The sequence below is a fragment of the Piliocolobus tephrosceles genome, chromosome 7 (assembly GCF_002776525.5).
Source record: "Piliocolobus tephrosceles isolate RC106 chromosome 7, ASM277652v3, whole genome shotgun sequence".
Classification (NCBI taxonomy): Eukaryota; Metazoa; Chordata; class Mammalia; order Primates; family Cercopithecidae; genus Piliocolobus; species Piliocolobus tephrosceles.
In genome coordinates, this window is record NC_045440.1 from 79,621,620 (window position 1) to 79,637,136 (window position 15,517).

Here is a 15,517-nt window from a genome sequence, read left to right on the forward strand (position 1 = left end):
TGGGAGTGTACATTGGCATAACTATTGTAGAGAGAAATCTAGGTGTACTTAGTGGAAGTGAATATGATCCAGTAATCTATTCCAGGGATGCATCCCAGAGAAACTTGAGCCCAGGTTCATAAGGGGACAAGTACAAAGATGTTCATTGTAGCAGCAGGTTAGAACCAGCTCAGTGCCCATCACTACAGAAATGAGTAAGTAAAATGTGGTGGTGTATGCATACAGTAAAATATTATTATCTGACATCCAGAAGCAACAAACTTGTATTTCATACAGTGGCATGGGTGACTCTCTGAATGAATGATAAACAACATTACATTTAAAAATTAAATAAAATAATTAAAAATAAAATTTTAAAATGACAAACAGAATGAAAGCCATAGAATAATGCCATTTATGTAAATTAAAAACAGATGCATATATAAAACAGCACCATATGTGTTTCAAAGAATCACAAATATCCAAAGATATATGTACATAATAGAATTGTACCTATATTGAGGAGGCTGGTAAATTGAGTGAAAATGGGGGATGAATGACAAATTAATAAAAGGAAAATAAAAGAGATACCTTGGCATAGATAGCTGAAGTATGTGCTGTGTGTTAGCAAGTATCATTAACTCAACACCCTGCCCCTAAGATTAAAACGATATAAATTATATAGCCATAATGCTTGTGCTCTATAAAGAGGAACAAATGTTACACATGAACCAAAATATATACAAATATTCTCCTTGATTCTTTAGATTGTCCCAAAACATTCCAGGCTTGCATCATTTTCTTAAGGAGGATTATGCCATTGTCCCCGCATCCTCAGTGATCTCTATGATACTCTTCAAGACACAATTTAAGTTCTACTTCTATAGAACCTTTAAACTTGTTCCATTCATGTAAATGACTTGTGAAACCCATTGCTTTTATAAGCTGTACCACAACATCTAAAACGTAATACTCTTAACCACTCTATTGCCCTATATTATGCCTTGCTCAGGGTTTCCTTTACTAGACGTTAACTTTCTAGAGATCAGAGAGATTTCTTTGAAGCTTTCTGTTGTGCCTAGAGCAGTGTTGTACTCAAGGTTGGAAGATCTCAATTTCTTATCGGTCAGAATGTTATTTTCAGTTAAAAAGATCACATGGCAGGTAAAAAAAATATGTACAGACAAATACTTAAAAACCTAAGAGAAGAAGCTGAGCTTCATTCATTTTAGTAACTGGCTAGTGATACAATAGATTTGAAGCACAGAAGGTATTCAACAAATATTTGTTGAAAGAATGCATCAGAAAAATGGACTAGTCTAGAGAGGACCTCAATAAACATTTTGGTTAATAGATTTTTAGTTAAGATTTGAAATTGTGATGCAAAGGGATAGATAGGCAAGATTATAGCTGAAAGTTGAAAAAACTGATCTTTTTGCAGCTGCAAATTAGTTTTGGAAGTAGAGAAGCATAGAGCTAGAATTGCTACCACACTATGAATGGAATAGCCCTTCAATCAACGTAATAGGTAAAGTTTGCTTTAAGTTCCTCACTTTTTTAAAGCCCCTCTTTCTTTTCTTGATGTTTCCTGTCTAGGACACTTTTCCTTCAATAAATCTTCACCTGTGACAGTCTACCTATATGCTTTCTGATTATTCCAGGCCATGAGAAACTATCACTATTTTCTCCCTGAACACTTAGAAAATTTTATTTTTACTTCAAATAAAACTAGCAAGAGCCAACTCAGAGTATGCTTCCTCAATCTAGAACACTTTTAAGGGAGATATTTTCTTATGTTTTTTGATGAAAATTATCATTTTCTTATTATTACAAAATATTTGGATTATTTTTATAAGCTAAACTGTGGTAGGCCATTCCTCTGCTGGTTATGGAAGGAAGAAACGTCCTACATAGTGAAGATGATAAACTGAGTTTTCGCTGAGACTCAGAATCTCCTTTAGTCGCGCTCTGCAAATGATCTGAATGAGAACCAATGGCTTTCTCTGAAAGGGGACTTGAACTTTGTGTGGGATTCAAGAGATTGGAGCTTTGAAACCAGAAGCTATATGCAGCTTGCTCAGCTTTTTAGAACGTACAGAACAGATGTGGATCTGCTTAGGGGAATGGTGGTTGAAGGCAATATAATGCAAAGTGGAAAGAATTAAGGATATGATGTAATAAAACACTGATATAATATATATTTCAATTAAGTACTAGTTTTGTGATCTTGACCAAGTCAGAAACATCTCTGAAACTTTGTTTTCCTTTTTGTATGATAAGGGGGTTGGAAGATCTCAAATTCTTATTGATCTATGAATGTTATTTTCAGTTAACAAGATCACATGGCAGATAAAAAAATTATGTACAGATAAGTGCTTAAAAACATGAGAAGAAGCTGAGTTTCATTCATTTTAGTAACTGGCTAGTGATAAAATGGACTTGAAGCATAGAAGGTACTCAACAAACATTTGTTGAATGAATGCATCCTGAAAAATGGACTAGACTGCAGAAGTAATGTCATGATACAGTGCTAAGACAAAAGAGACTCTCAGGCTAGGTATGTAGGCGGCAGAGGAAAGAACTTACTGAAGGCAGATAGGAAGAAGTCCTCTTTACTCAGGGGTCAGAATCAGCCAAAAGCTGCAGGAGCCAGGGTAGCTGTAGCATAAAAGTTCTGAAGAGACCAATACCTGTAGGGAAGACTAGCAATCATGTTTTAGAGAATTAAGATTCATTATAGAAATTCCTACTCATATATATGTTAAACAACATGTCTGAACACTTGAGTTTACAATTGAGGCAGCTATAATAAAAGGCAAGGCAAGAAAGGGGAGTGAGGAGCCCAATTAAATCACCATAGGCTTTAGAATTTAACAGACAAGGGTGTAACCAAGCTCTACCATTCACTAGTGATACAAATATTGACAAAATATTAATTGCTCTGAGATATCTAGAAAATGAAAATTTTAATTCTGACAAATGAAGATTGTAGTATCTACTTTGTGGATTTCTTTTGAAGATTTGTCAACATATGACAAGGGCCTAAAACATGCCTCACGTGATTTATTCTTTATTGCTATTTTTATTATTTTTATTGTTACTATAGATTTTATGCCGAATAAGGTATCAGCCGATTCAATATTCGTCTTGCCTTCAGTGAAAGAACTTGTAATTTGTAACAATGGCTTCTTTTTGTATTTTCTTCTGTGTGCTTTTTTTCTCCTTAATGCTCTTTTAAAAGGCCTTCCCTCCCCACCAAAAACTCTACCTTTGCCTTAGTAGCACTGAGGAGGAAAAAGGACCTATCTGCAGCACCCAGTCTAGAGTAGCTTATTGCCTGCAAGGCTACGGGTTGGCCAAGTAGTTCCAGGATCTCAGAGGAACAGAAGAAGCAGGGGAACCGGGGAAGGGCAGACGGAGTCATTGAGGCATGGTTGAAGTGGTCTTTACGTGGCTCCACACAACAGATGGACTCTACCACATTCAAATGGACTTGGAGCACCTTCTCAGTAAGAGATGATGCCCCCTCAACTATTTGTTTTCTTTTTTAAACAACACCTTCATGTGAGTGGAGAGTAGGAGGAATCCTGCTTCCTGAAGGTAACTGATTTCATAGTAGGTAAAGTCAGATATGAAGTTAAACTCTTCAATTAAACAGATTAACAATAAAATTAATTCGAGGTTTGTTATGGACAACACATTAATACTGCTAACTTGCCAGTAGATACGCTATAGTCAACAAACAATACAGCTTGTTTACGATTGCTAAATCTAATTTTCAAAGAAATGTAGTTCTGATAATTGTAAGCAAAACAATTAAAATGGTCTCAGTTAGTTTTTAAGTTACTTTCATCTTCAGGAGGTTTCTGAACTCTGTTAAGAGACGGGTGGGCCTCATTCTGTCAGGTTGTAACTTAATTCCTCAACTCAGACTTCCCAGATCAAACATTATCAGGCCAGGCGACTGTTTTGGTTCAAGGATGATAAAGTATAGGGACAGGGTAGGCCAAGAGTAGAAGACGGTGGGAGGACTGGGTTTCACTTCTAATTTTTGGACCAAGCTTTTGTGGTGAGGAAATGGCTTAGAACAATCGCAGTTCCACAATCGCCGATAGAAAGTATGATTTCTCTAGAAAAAAACGTGTCTTAACCTATGAAGCTGTGTGTGAAGATCAAGTCTAGGGGATACGCTGAGGTCAAGTCATGCGACCAAAGAGCGGAAAACAGAGAGTGCTGCATGCAAGCGTGCTGGGCGTTTGTTTGGTTTGCTTGCCTGCTTAAAGTATCTGCTGGGAGGGATGGCGGCTAGAAGTCAGAGGCATTAACTTGATTTGAGGAACTGGTGAAGCGGAGTCCATGAGGTTCTGAAGTATTCTAAATAGGAGGATAAGGTATGAGGGAAAACAAGGCTGGAGTCAAACAAAGGCGCCTTTGCGTCGCAGAATGCAACCTGAAGCGGCTCGCGTCTCCCTGGAGGGTAACCGGGGGAGACACAACCGGGTGGCAGCCAGGCGGAGACCGCAGGAGCCTAGCCTCCGCCGCGGCCCCGCCCCCACGGATCCCCGCCCCCGCAGCTGCGGAACCAATGGGAGCCCGGAATGTTAGAGGGTGGGAGGTGCGGCTGGGTTGCTACAGCCAGAGCTGGGCGGCGGCAGGAGCTGCTGGAGGAGTCTCGCTGAGCTCTGGGCGGTGGCGCAATGGAGGGACTGGAAGGTGAGGCGATGAAGGGATGCGGGCAGGACGGCTAGAGCGGGCCTGGAACAGCTGGGGACCCTGGACACCAGTAGCAGGAAGGCGAGGGCAGGTTCGGAGCGGTGGACCTCACCGCGTCGCCGCCGCGTCTCCGGGGGCAGGGGCCGTAGGGAGCCGGACAGTCCCCGATGCGGTGGAGCGAACGCTCCCGGGCTGCCCCGCCTCAGACGGTCTTCAGTTGGGCTTGCCAGCCCGGAGCCAGATCCTGCCTCTGGCAAGATGCCTGCACGTCTTTTCCTACAATTTTCTGATCTTACTTGACTCCTGAGTGCCCTTTTAGTGATCCCAGTCTCTGGCCAGGTTTTGTTTTCCTTGCACTGGACTCTCTCCATTATTGTCCACGGCCTTAACATCACCAGGCCAGTTTGTGCTGGAGCCCCGGGGTGTGTCTCCAGCCTCGAGCTCCTGACATTCCTTGGCTAGTTTCCCTAGGTAACCGCTTTTTTACGTTTCGACAGCATCTTCTGTCGGAGGGATGTCAGAGCATCTCCTAAGGAAGTGTCACTGGCCAGCTTAGAGCCGGTACAATCGATTACCAGGAGGATTTGATGGCTTATTCACGGCTGCTGAGTGAGGAAGAGCCTGTAATTGATTCCTTATCTTTGGGTTTATCTTTGTACTGTAACCATGACTCCAGATTTTGCTTTGTTCCCAGTTCTTTCACTTTTTCTTTATTCTGTTTACCCATTTTATCCTGTGTAATGAAAGCATTCACCTAAAAACAAAGGAAGGAAAAAACCACGGTAACTAGCATTGGCAACAACAATTTCAAGATTTTTAAATTTGTTTTGATGAAGAACAAACCTTCAGAATTGAAAGATCTTCTTGTCTTGATTTAGCTCCTTTTCCCCTGTCTCCTAGTTTACACGGATTCAGCTGGAATTAAGAATTAGCAGAAGCTTTGAGTCTTGTGTATTGTTGCATGCTAGGGAGTAAAATATTGTACATTGTGTGATGAAGTGAAAAGTGGTAACTGGTAACTTTTTCTGTCACCTAAGTTCACCAAAAAACAGATGTAATAACGTGAGTAGGAGTTTATTTCGTGCTTTTGCTCTGATAAATAAATAATTCTGATAATTTTTCATTTGTGGACAGCTGCAGTGTGCTATGGCCAAATGAAGGTCTTGTTTTTTGCTTAGGTGTTTTTGGAAGATAATTCAAGTTTCCATGAAATAAGGAATTGTAATGATAGTACAGTATTTTTTTACTTTCAAGATACTTTTGTATCTTGGTGGGATTAAAGCACAGTGGGTAGGAGTATGGGTTCTGGAATTCTCATGAGATTATCGTACACAATATGATAAGGTTTTATTACATATTATCTATAAAGTGTTTTTTAACAGTTTGCAGATTTTTATTATTTTATTCAACATTTGTTATTAAGACAAAGATCGTCATCTGATTTTTCACTTACGTATCCTAAGCACCTAAAACAATGCCTGACACAAAGTGGGTACTCAATAAATATTTGTTGTTAAATACATGTCTATTACGGGCATGTTTTTAGGTTCTAGGATGCAGCAAAGAATAAAAATGATAAAAATTTACTCTCATTGAACCTACATTTTAGTGGACCTTACATTTTAACAGTGCTAAGATATTACTTTTGAAACCTTACTACGAATGTTTTTAAAATGTAATGGAAACCTATTATGATACTCAGTTGGATAGGTGGACAAATAGGTAGGATTCTGTATTTATAGGCATGTTTTATGGACCCAGCTTATGATGTTGTAGGGCCTAGCTTATGATGTTAATAGTGCTTGCTCTTTACTTTGACATTTTTTTTTAAAAAAAAATAAGATTCTGTCATTAACTATAATGTGTTTAATTGTGATAAATCGGGTTGAAATATGTGAAGTTGCCTTAAATTATGTAGGGCAAAACAGTTGAATTCTGGTAATTTCAAGTGGTTCAATTTAAAAAAAGTTCTGAGAATTTTCTGTTGAAGTTAGGATGGTGCCTTTCTCCCCTTTCTCCTTCTCCCCCTCCCTCCGCTAAGAGATCACACTTTGCAAATATCAAACTCTGAGTCTTAAGTTTACTGTTCATTAATTCATTCATCCATTCTTTCATTCTAGAAACATTGATACAGTGATAGATAAAGTAGTTTCTTACCTCTATTGGAAGTTAAAGTCTAGTACTTTGAAGGTGTCTAATAAATATTATATTGCGGTATCCAGTAAGAAATATTCAAAAGTTTGCTTAATGTGTCAGAGTAATTGAGTAAGTATTGTACTCTGGCATTAGACATATGTTTCTAGTTGAAACCAGTTATCAGACATTGATCTTGGCTATAAAACCAGAAAATATATGTACTCTTGAAAATTTCTATTAAAGATAATCTTACTCTTTCTTATAACTTTTACGTTATTTGCATGTAATCATATACCATTTGTTTTACTTTTGGTCTTCTGGGTCTTTACGCTTCTTGAATAGTCAATAGATGAGGTATTAGGCTCAAGCCCTATACTTTGAAACCAAATGTAAGTTATCTATGTTTTTGTAGAATCAATATCTGAGCACTTCTACTTTCTGGGGTAATTATAGCAAAGCCTTTTCATTCAATAAAATTTGTGCCCTACAAAATCTATCTAAGGATAATAGAAGTGGTTCTAGACTTGGGAGAGTTCTAATCTCTTAAAAGCTTTTTTTTTTTTTTTTGGTCAAATGAAGAGATGGTAATATCTAAGCAGATTTTATCCTTGTATACAGTATTGTCATTCCCTTCATATCCCTAATAAATGGTTATAAAAATTATGGCAGAGGTCAGGCTGTCCTTTCCTCTTGCAGATTGTTGAAATTATTAGATCTTAGTACTGCCCTCTAAAACTTGATTAGAAGACTGACTGCTCTTCAGTGGTTTAAAGACAGTCATGTCTCATCAAAATTTCTGTTTTGTTTTATTTTTTTGTAGTATAAATGTATACTAGTTTACTGAATAATTTATCTTTATTCATTTATCTAGCATTTATTGCTTTTTGGTACTGAGTTGGATGCCAGATATTTTAATAGACAGTATATTGGGGAGGACTGTGTTTGAGTCCTTGCTTTGTTTCTTTTTAGCTCTATGATTTGGTCAGTTTACTTTTTTTTTTTTTTTTTTGTCAGTTTACTTAATCTGAACCCTTATTTTCCCTGCTATGAAAAAAATTGAGCTATTAAATATGTAACTACCTAAATGATATTAAGTATTAAATAATGTAATATATGTAAAACATTTAGCTAAGTGCCTAGTGCATAGGAGGCCCTCTCAGTGTGTGTTTGTTAGATGGAGAAAATCACAAAAAGCATGTTAGCAGGTCCAGTATAGGTAAAACATAGCATGCTTGGGAGGAGAGAAGGAAATACTGAAGCCAAGAGAGAAAGGAATTTAAAGGTGAAAGGGATTAATCAGCAGTGGCTCAGACTATCAAAAGGCCCAGTAGGATGGGGATTCAAAAGAGGGCTTCAGATTTGACCATTAGTAAATTAATAGTAATCAGTTACCTTCCTTTTTAATGTCATTATTATCTCCTTATTAAACAAACTTTCCCTGATTATCCATTCTTCTCCAAGACAGCATTGTGACCATCTTTTCTCCCCTTACTTCTTTCTACCTTCATTGTGGTTATCACCATGTAACATTTTATATATTAGTTTTTATTTGTTTTTTCCCTATTAGATGAGTGAAAGCTCTATAAGATCAGAGTATTTGTTTGTTTGTTTTTTTTTTTTTAATCATCTTTATACCCCTACCTCCTAGAACAGTTTCTGCCTCATGCTAGGTGCTCAACAAATACTTATTGAGTCAAGGAATGGAAGTATTTCTTTCTTTGTTTCTTTCTTTCATTCTTCTTTTTTTTTTTGAGATGGAGTTTTGCTCTTGTTGCCCAGGCTGGAGTGCAGTGGCATGATCTCGGCTCACCACAACCTCTGCCTCCTGGGTTCAAGCGATTCTTCTGCCTCAGCCTCTGGAGTAGCTGGGATTACAGGCATGTGTCACCACGCCCAATTAATTTTGTATTTTTAGTAGAGACGTGGTTTCTCCATGTTGGTCAGGCTAGTTTCGAACTCCCGACCTCAGGCGATCCACCTGCCTTGGCCTCCCAAAGGGCTGGGATTACAGGTGTGAGCCACCGTGCCTGGAAGAATGGTTGTATTTCAATACAGTGCTTGGTCTGAAAATGTCTCCCTGCAATTTAGACAGCGAGTGAATGAGAGGTAGGGAAGGACTAAGCAGAAAATGTAAGTTAGTGTTTCAAAAAATGTGCTCCTCAGGGCGCTGGTGGAGGACTTTGGTCTTGGGAGTACAAAGGATTTCTGATAAAATAAATTTGGGGAAATAACAACATATTGTCTCTTTAAGACTAAGGGAGTTCTGCTCTAAGACAACCCATTTAACTTAGTTTAATCTACCATTTTCCAAACATTTGGCCATGAAGCAAGGGATTTGAGGATAATTCCTAGTATAAATCATGGGTCATGTTCAGACTGGGTAGGAAGGGACACGCAGCCAGAAATGAGCTTGTTAAGAAAAGCAAGTCACTTTGAGATCAAGATAGTAACTTAGAGAAAGGTAGGAGGTAGAATTCTATGGTTAAAGAGGAAACTTGAGTGTTTTAAAGTCCAGAGTTGGTTGTTTAGGCAGTAGTTTTGCCAAACTAGAGTGCAGGTGACTAAAATGCTGTGAAGGATGAAGGTTGTTTGTTGAGTTGGGTAGGCATTGACTAGGTTAAGACAAAAACTCTTGTAGGATGAGCTGAAAAGGGTAAATCTTGTGAGACACTGGAGAATACTGATTTGAAAGTAATTTGATTTTGGAAAGGATACTGGGAAGAAAGTGGTATAACAAATTTTGTGCTTCAAAGGAAAGGTTTGTTGAGCATTAAAAGAATCAAATGAACGATGATAGAATATAAGACTTACCAGCAGTAAGGAGATAGACATGCCACAAGGGAGGCCAGAACTGTTCTTAATTTCCAAGATTTCTTTGAAAATGTTCTCTCACAGTTCTTAAATGTATGCATTTTAAAATGTCACAACTATTTTAAATAAAATAATTATTTCTCATCACTTACAGTGTTAGATAAAGATACCATTTCAAGTCTTATCATCATACAGGTTTTGAAGTTGCAAAATATAAGCGACTCATAACAGAATCAACAGTGTGTACCAAATGAATTTTGCATGGAGAGATTGGCTTTTTACGAGTTCTAGAATATTAAAGTACTTTTTTGACTTGGTTCTATCTATCACCTTGAGTGCTTATTTCAACAGTATTTGCTTTCTGTTACAATATTCACCCCTCTGAATATCATCTTTCTCTTGTATTTTTGTAAGCTACAAAATTTGCTAGTTTTTGCCACTTAGGAAAGGTTAGTGGAGTTTGCCTGCATGTCTTGGAAAGTAGTATTTTTTATTTCTGTAGGTTTTGACCCTCATTTAACAGATGTTAAACTGAGTCTGCCTATATGATTAGTCATACATTTCCTTCTAATTCATGTCTTAAAGGCTTTTCTAATAAGGAGTTCTTTGCTGTAAGTCCTTTCAGGTTCTCAGTTCTCTGTGTAAATAAGTGGAAATTATTTCCTCAACATGGTATATACTACCTGAAGCATTCATTCTACCATCTGCAATTGGTTTAATCATTCTCATATATAAACTTTATTTAAAGAATCAGTAAGAAAGATGTCTTCTATGTAATTTTCTTGCTAATGTGGTCTTAAGGAAGATTTTGTTAAATTACAATATGTTACAGATAAAAGGGGACCATATATCATTTAACTTAAATTCCTTATTTTATATAAGAAAATCTAAACCTTAGAAAGCTTAAATATCTTGCCTGGGGACTCATAGTTCTCAGTGACAGAGCTGGGGACTTGAAGTCAGATAATATAAGACAAGTTCCAGTGCTTTTTCAACTATAGTTGTCATGTCTTTTAATGAATTTAATTAGAGCAAAATGTGGCTTTTGACTCTGAGGCCTAAGGTATTTATCATGATCTGGGTAGAAGGTTCCATTAATATGTTTTTAAAAAATTATTTTAGTAATAAAATTTATATCCAGGCACATGATTATTTTAATTTTAATTGAGTGAAAGGTGCAGCCACTTTATTATTTAATTAGTTGCGTGTGTGAGGTCAGAATATTTTAACCCCTTGGTCCAGTTAATCTTAATATAAGTATTACATGACAATTCAGTAATACATGCAGTTTGCATAACTAGGTAATCTTAACCTTATAGCAGTATACTTTCTATTATCTGATGATAAAGAAAAAATGATTTTTTTTACCCTAGACTCTTCAGATCAACTCAGTATGCCACTTAACTGATTACCAGCAGTATTTCTTCATGCCTTGGAGATTAATAAGATAAATTTTGTTTTTAAGGTTTAGTAATTTACCATAGAGATAACTTTTAAGGTAAAAAAACATGACAAATTGATTTGTTTAAAATAATTATAAGGAAACTACATATTTTCAACTAGTCAGCTTGGTTATCCTTAGATTATGACTTTTCTGTGTTTATTCTGGTCTTTTTGCCCAGTGATAACTCTTTTTTTTTTTTGAGACGGAGTCTCGCTCTGTCTCCCAGGCTGGAGTGCAGTGGCCGGATCTCAGCTCACTGCAAGCTCCGCCTCCCGGGTTTACGCCATTCTCCTGCCTCAGCCTCCCGAGTAGCTGGGACTACAGGCGCCCGCCACCTTGCCCAGCTAGCTTTTTGTATTTTTTTTGGTAGAGACGGGGTTTCACGGTGTTAGCCAGGATGGTCTCGATCTCCTGACCTCGTGATCCACCCGTCTCGGCCTCCCAAAGTGCTGGGATTACAGGTTTGAGCCACCGCGCCCGGCCGCCCAGTGATAACTCTTAAGCCCATTTTAATTGATAATTTTGCTTACTTCAAAATACAGTAAGAAGTATTTTTTACAGCAACTGACAACTTACCATTGAAACTAAAGAAAACATGACAATGTGAAGTTTCACAATTTAAATTATAGAAATTATTTTAAATTTTTTTTAAAATTTTACTTTAAGTTCTGGGATACATGTGCAGAATGTGCAGGTTTGTTACATAGGTATACATGTGCCATGGTGGTTGGCTGCACCCATCAACCTGTCATCTAGGTTTTAAGCCCCGCATGCATTAGGTATTTGTCCTAATGATCTCCCTCCTCTTGCCCCCTACCTCCTGACAGGCCCTGGTGTGTGATGTTTGCCTCCCTGTGTCCATGTGTTCTCATTGTTCACCTCCCACTTATGAATGAGAACATGTGGTGTTTGATTTTCTGTTCCTGTGTTATTTTGCTGAGAATGATGGTTTCCAGCTTTATCCATGCCCCTGCAAAGGACATGAACTCATTCTTTTTTATGGCTGCATAGTATTCCATGGTGTATATGTGCCACATTTTCTTCATCCAGTCTATCATTGATGGGCATTTGGGTTGGTTCTAAGTCTTTGCTATTGTAAATAGTGCTGCAGTAAGCGTACATGTGTGTGTGTCTTTGTAGTAAGAATGATTTATAATCCTTTGGGTATATATCCAGTAATGGGATTGCTGGGTCAAATGGTATTTCTGGTTCTAGATCCTTGAGGAATCACCACACTGACTTCCACAATGGTTGAATTAATTTACACTCCCACCAACAGTGTAAAAGTGTTCCTATTTCTCCACATCTTCTCCAGCATCTGTTGTTTCCTGACTTTTTAATGATCGCCATTCTAACTGGCATAAAATGATACTCTGTTTTAGAGAATGAAAGCGTTGTCCAAATTGAAGAATTGTTACCTTGCTACCAGGTAGAAGTTCCCTCCATAGGTCTTGACATCAACACACATGCACATGTTGTATTTTGTCAATTAGAGTGCTATACTCTATGACCAGCTAATATTAGAAGACATTATAAATTTATATATATGTTATATATATCTTTATTTTGGGTGAAGTAATTGTATTCTTTTCCAAAAAAGATTTCTTTGGGGTATAATTGCTTTTAAATTATCCCCAAATAGCATTATTTTAAAATGGGATTGTATGTGTTTATGCCTTATAGTGATGATAATTTTCTTTTTTAAAAAAATTTTTAAACATGTTTGATAGCTTGTGGAAATTAAACTATCAAATTAAGCTATCAGTCAAGAACTGGATTTTATTATATGGTAATATTCTGGTTGCTGTTATGTTTTAATTTTTTTGTATAAAAAATAGATGATTTGGTTCTTAGATCTATTTAATAAGTAAATAATATAGATTATGTTGGCTTTATGAGAACAATAATTGTGTTATTCTGTCCTTGTGTTAATATTACTTAATGCATGCTTAGTATGTAGTTTTTCTATGTGCTGAATTTATTTTTCTCAATAGTTAATTTTTATAAGATTTTGCTTTGTTATCTATTTAACAAGTAGATAAACAAATACACTTTTAAGTATAATATGTGGTGCTTTTTAATATTTTTTATTGATGAATTTTAAAATCATTCCTTAGTATGTAAAAGAATACATGAAAACTGTAAGCAAGTTTAGTAGATTAGTTAGCATGTGATGTTACTTAGACCATCATTTTGAAGACATTCTTATCTAAATGAACCTAATGGTTTCCATTTAGTAACTCTGGATTGTTAGTGAACTTAAGTGATCCAGATAAATGAGATGCTCTCCCTAAATAACTTAGCTCCTGGTGTTGGAGAAGGACAAATCAGGCAAATCTTAGCTTTGCTTTTGTAGTGTTGACTGCTTAACTGCCACTACACAACATTGCCTCCATCTGAGATGACAAGTAGTCACTATCCACCAGTCAAATAGGACAGTGGAGAGTAACAGGAAAATGAGAAAACAAAACAATTCTTCTGTTACTATATTTGAATGCAATCTTACTAGTATCTATTTTGGTTTGCTTGTTTAGTTCTCTGTGAACTCACTGAATGTCTTGGACCAGGTTATGTGGAGTCATAATTGTACTTTTAAAAATTAGTTTGTTACTCTTTTTTTTTTTTTTTTTGACAGAGTCTCGCTCTGTCGCCCAGGCTGGAGTGCAGTGGCCGGATCTCAGCTCACTGCAAGCTCTGCCTCCCGGGTTTATGCCATTCTCCTGCCTCAGCCTCCCCAGTAGCTGGGACTACAGGCGCCCGCCACCTCGCCCGGCTAGTTTTTTGTATTTTTAGTAGAGATGGGGTTTCACCGTGTTAGCCAGGATGGTCTCGAACTCCTGACCTCGTGATCCACCCGTCTCGGCCTCCCAAAGTGCTGGGATTACAGGCTTGAGCCACCGCGCCCGGCCAGTTTGTTACTTCTAAATGAAAATGTTTTTCTATTTGTCTTTCATATGATAAAAGAATTTCAGCATCTCTAAAATGTTCAGCAGAAACTAAGGGGAAAATGTTACATGTTTAAGTATCATTTTTAGGAAATTACAGGTATGAAAACAAGTTTATGTTTGATATTTGGAAATAAAATAAAATGACAAAATGAATTATGTAGAGTCACAAAGAATGTAGTTTCTTTTTTTTTCTTTTTAGTAATAACATTTGTTGTATTCAGGTACATGATAGTTATATTAATTTTGTTAATAATTGAGTGAAAGTTGTAGCTACCTCTTTATTTAATTTTGTTTGTAAGGTCAGAATATCTCCATTTACTAGTCCACTGACTCTTATATAAGTTGTATATGTAAAAAATAATAATTCACATAATATATGTAATTGCATAACTAGGTGATAGCATTGCACGTTCTATTGTTTGGTGATAAACAGATAAGATTCCTTTTATTCTATGTACTTCAAATCATTGGAGGAAGTTGCTGAACTGATCACTAATGGTATTTCTTCATGCCTTGGAAATTAATAAGATAAATTTTGTTCTTAAAATGTAGTAATTTACCATAGAGATAGCCTATAAGTTAAGAGAATATGACAAATTGATTTGCTTAAAATAATTACAAGAAAACTAGATATTCCCAACAGTATTAGTTTGGATATCTTTAAATCATGACTCTTGCATATTTATCTTGACCTTTTTCACCACTGATAACTAAGTATTATGCTCCTTTTAATAGATAGTTTTGGTTAGTTCAAAATGCAGTAAAACATTTTTCACAAAAACTGATAATTTACCTATAAAACTAAAAGATTAAAATGTGAAGTTTCACAATTTTAAGTTATAGAAATTATTTATTAAATTCCTTCCTGTTTTAGAGAATGGAGGTGTTGTCCAAGTTGGAGAATTGTTACCTTGCAAGATTTGTGGAAGAACATTCTTTCCAGTAGCATTAGTGAGTAGACTGATTTTGTACCTTTATGGTTTTACAGATCTGTAATTGTTCAATAATTCTGGTCAATTCTCATGGGAAGAACTTATGTGGAATAGTTTTTCAAGAGTTAATGGGTAATATTCTTTGTTCAAGGGTCTTGATTTCAGCTATGCCATTCTTCCAGAATGTTTTCTTTCCTTCAGAATTTGGTCTTCAGAACTCTTCTATTAAAGTTTGAAGTTATTCCTAGTTTAATGAGACTCTTACCAAAAACAAACAAAATCACAACAAACGAAATCAGATACCTTAGAAATAAGTAATTATTTACAGATACAAAATAGTATAATGTCTGGAATTTGCTTTATAGGACTTCAGGAAAAAATCAGGGATAGGTGAAACAAAATTGTTCAAATATTGGTAACTGTTGAAGCTGGGTGGTAAGTAGTAAAAGGGAATTAATTATCCTTTTTTGTCACCTCTTATGTTTGAAATGTTTAAAGAAAAAGATTTTTTCAATGTTAAAGTACACCTGAAAATTTTATGTGTTCTTTAGATA

The 15,517-nt window shown here is 36.4% G+C and overlaps 1 protein-coding gene across 2 annotated transcripts in view; it reads left to right on the plus strand.

The window, feature by feature from the left end:
- Positions 1-4,574: 4,574 nt before the first annotated feature.
- Positions 4,575-15,517, plus strand: part of ZC2HC1A (zinc finger C2HC-type containing 1A) — a 54,227-nt gene continuing 43,284 nt past the window's right edge. For both annotated transcript variants that reach the window (XM_023227745.1, XM_023227746.1), the window contains exons 1-2: positions 4,575-4,692; positions 14,906-14,982. In XM_023227745.1, coding sequence (XP_023083513.1) covers positions 4,677-4,692; positions 14,906-14,982 — 93 coding nt within the window. In that variant the 5' untranslated portion in view covers positions 4,575-4,676. The remainder of the gene's footprint in view (positions 4,693-14,905; positions 14,983-15,517) is intronic.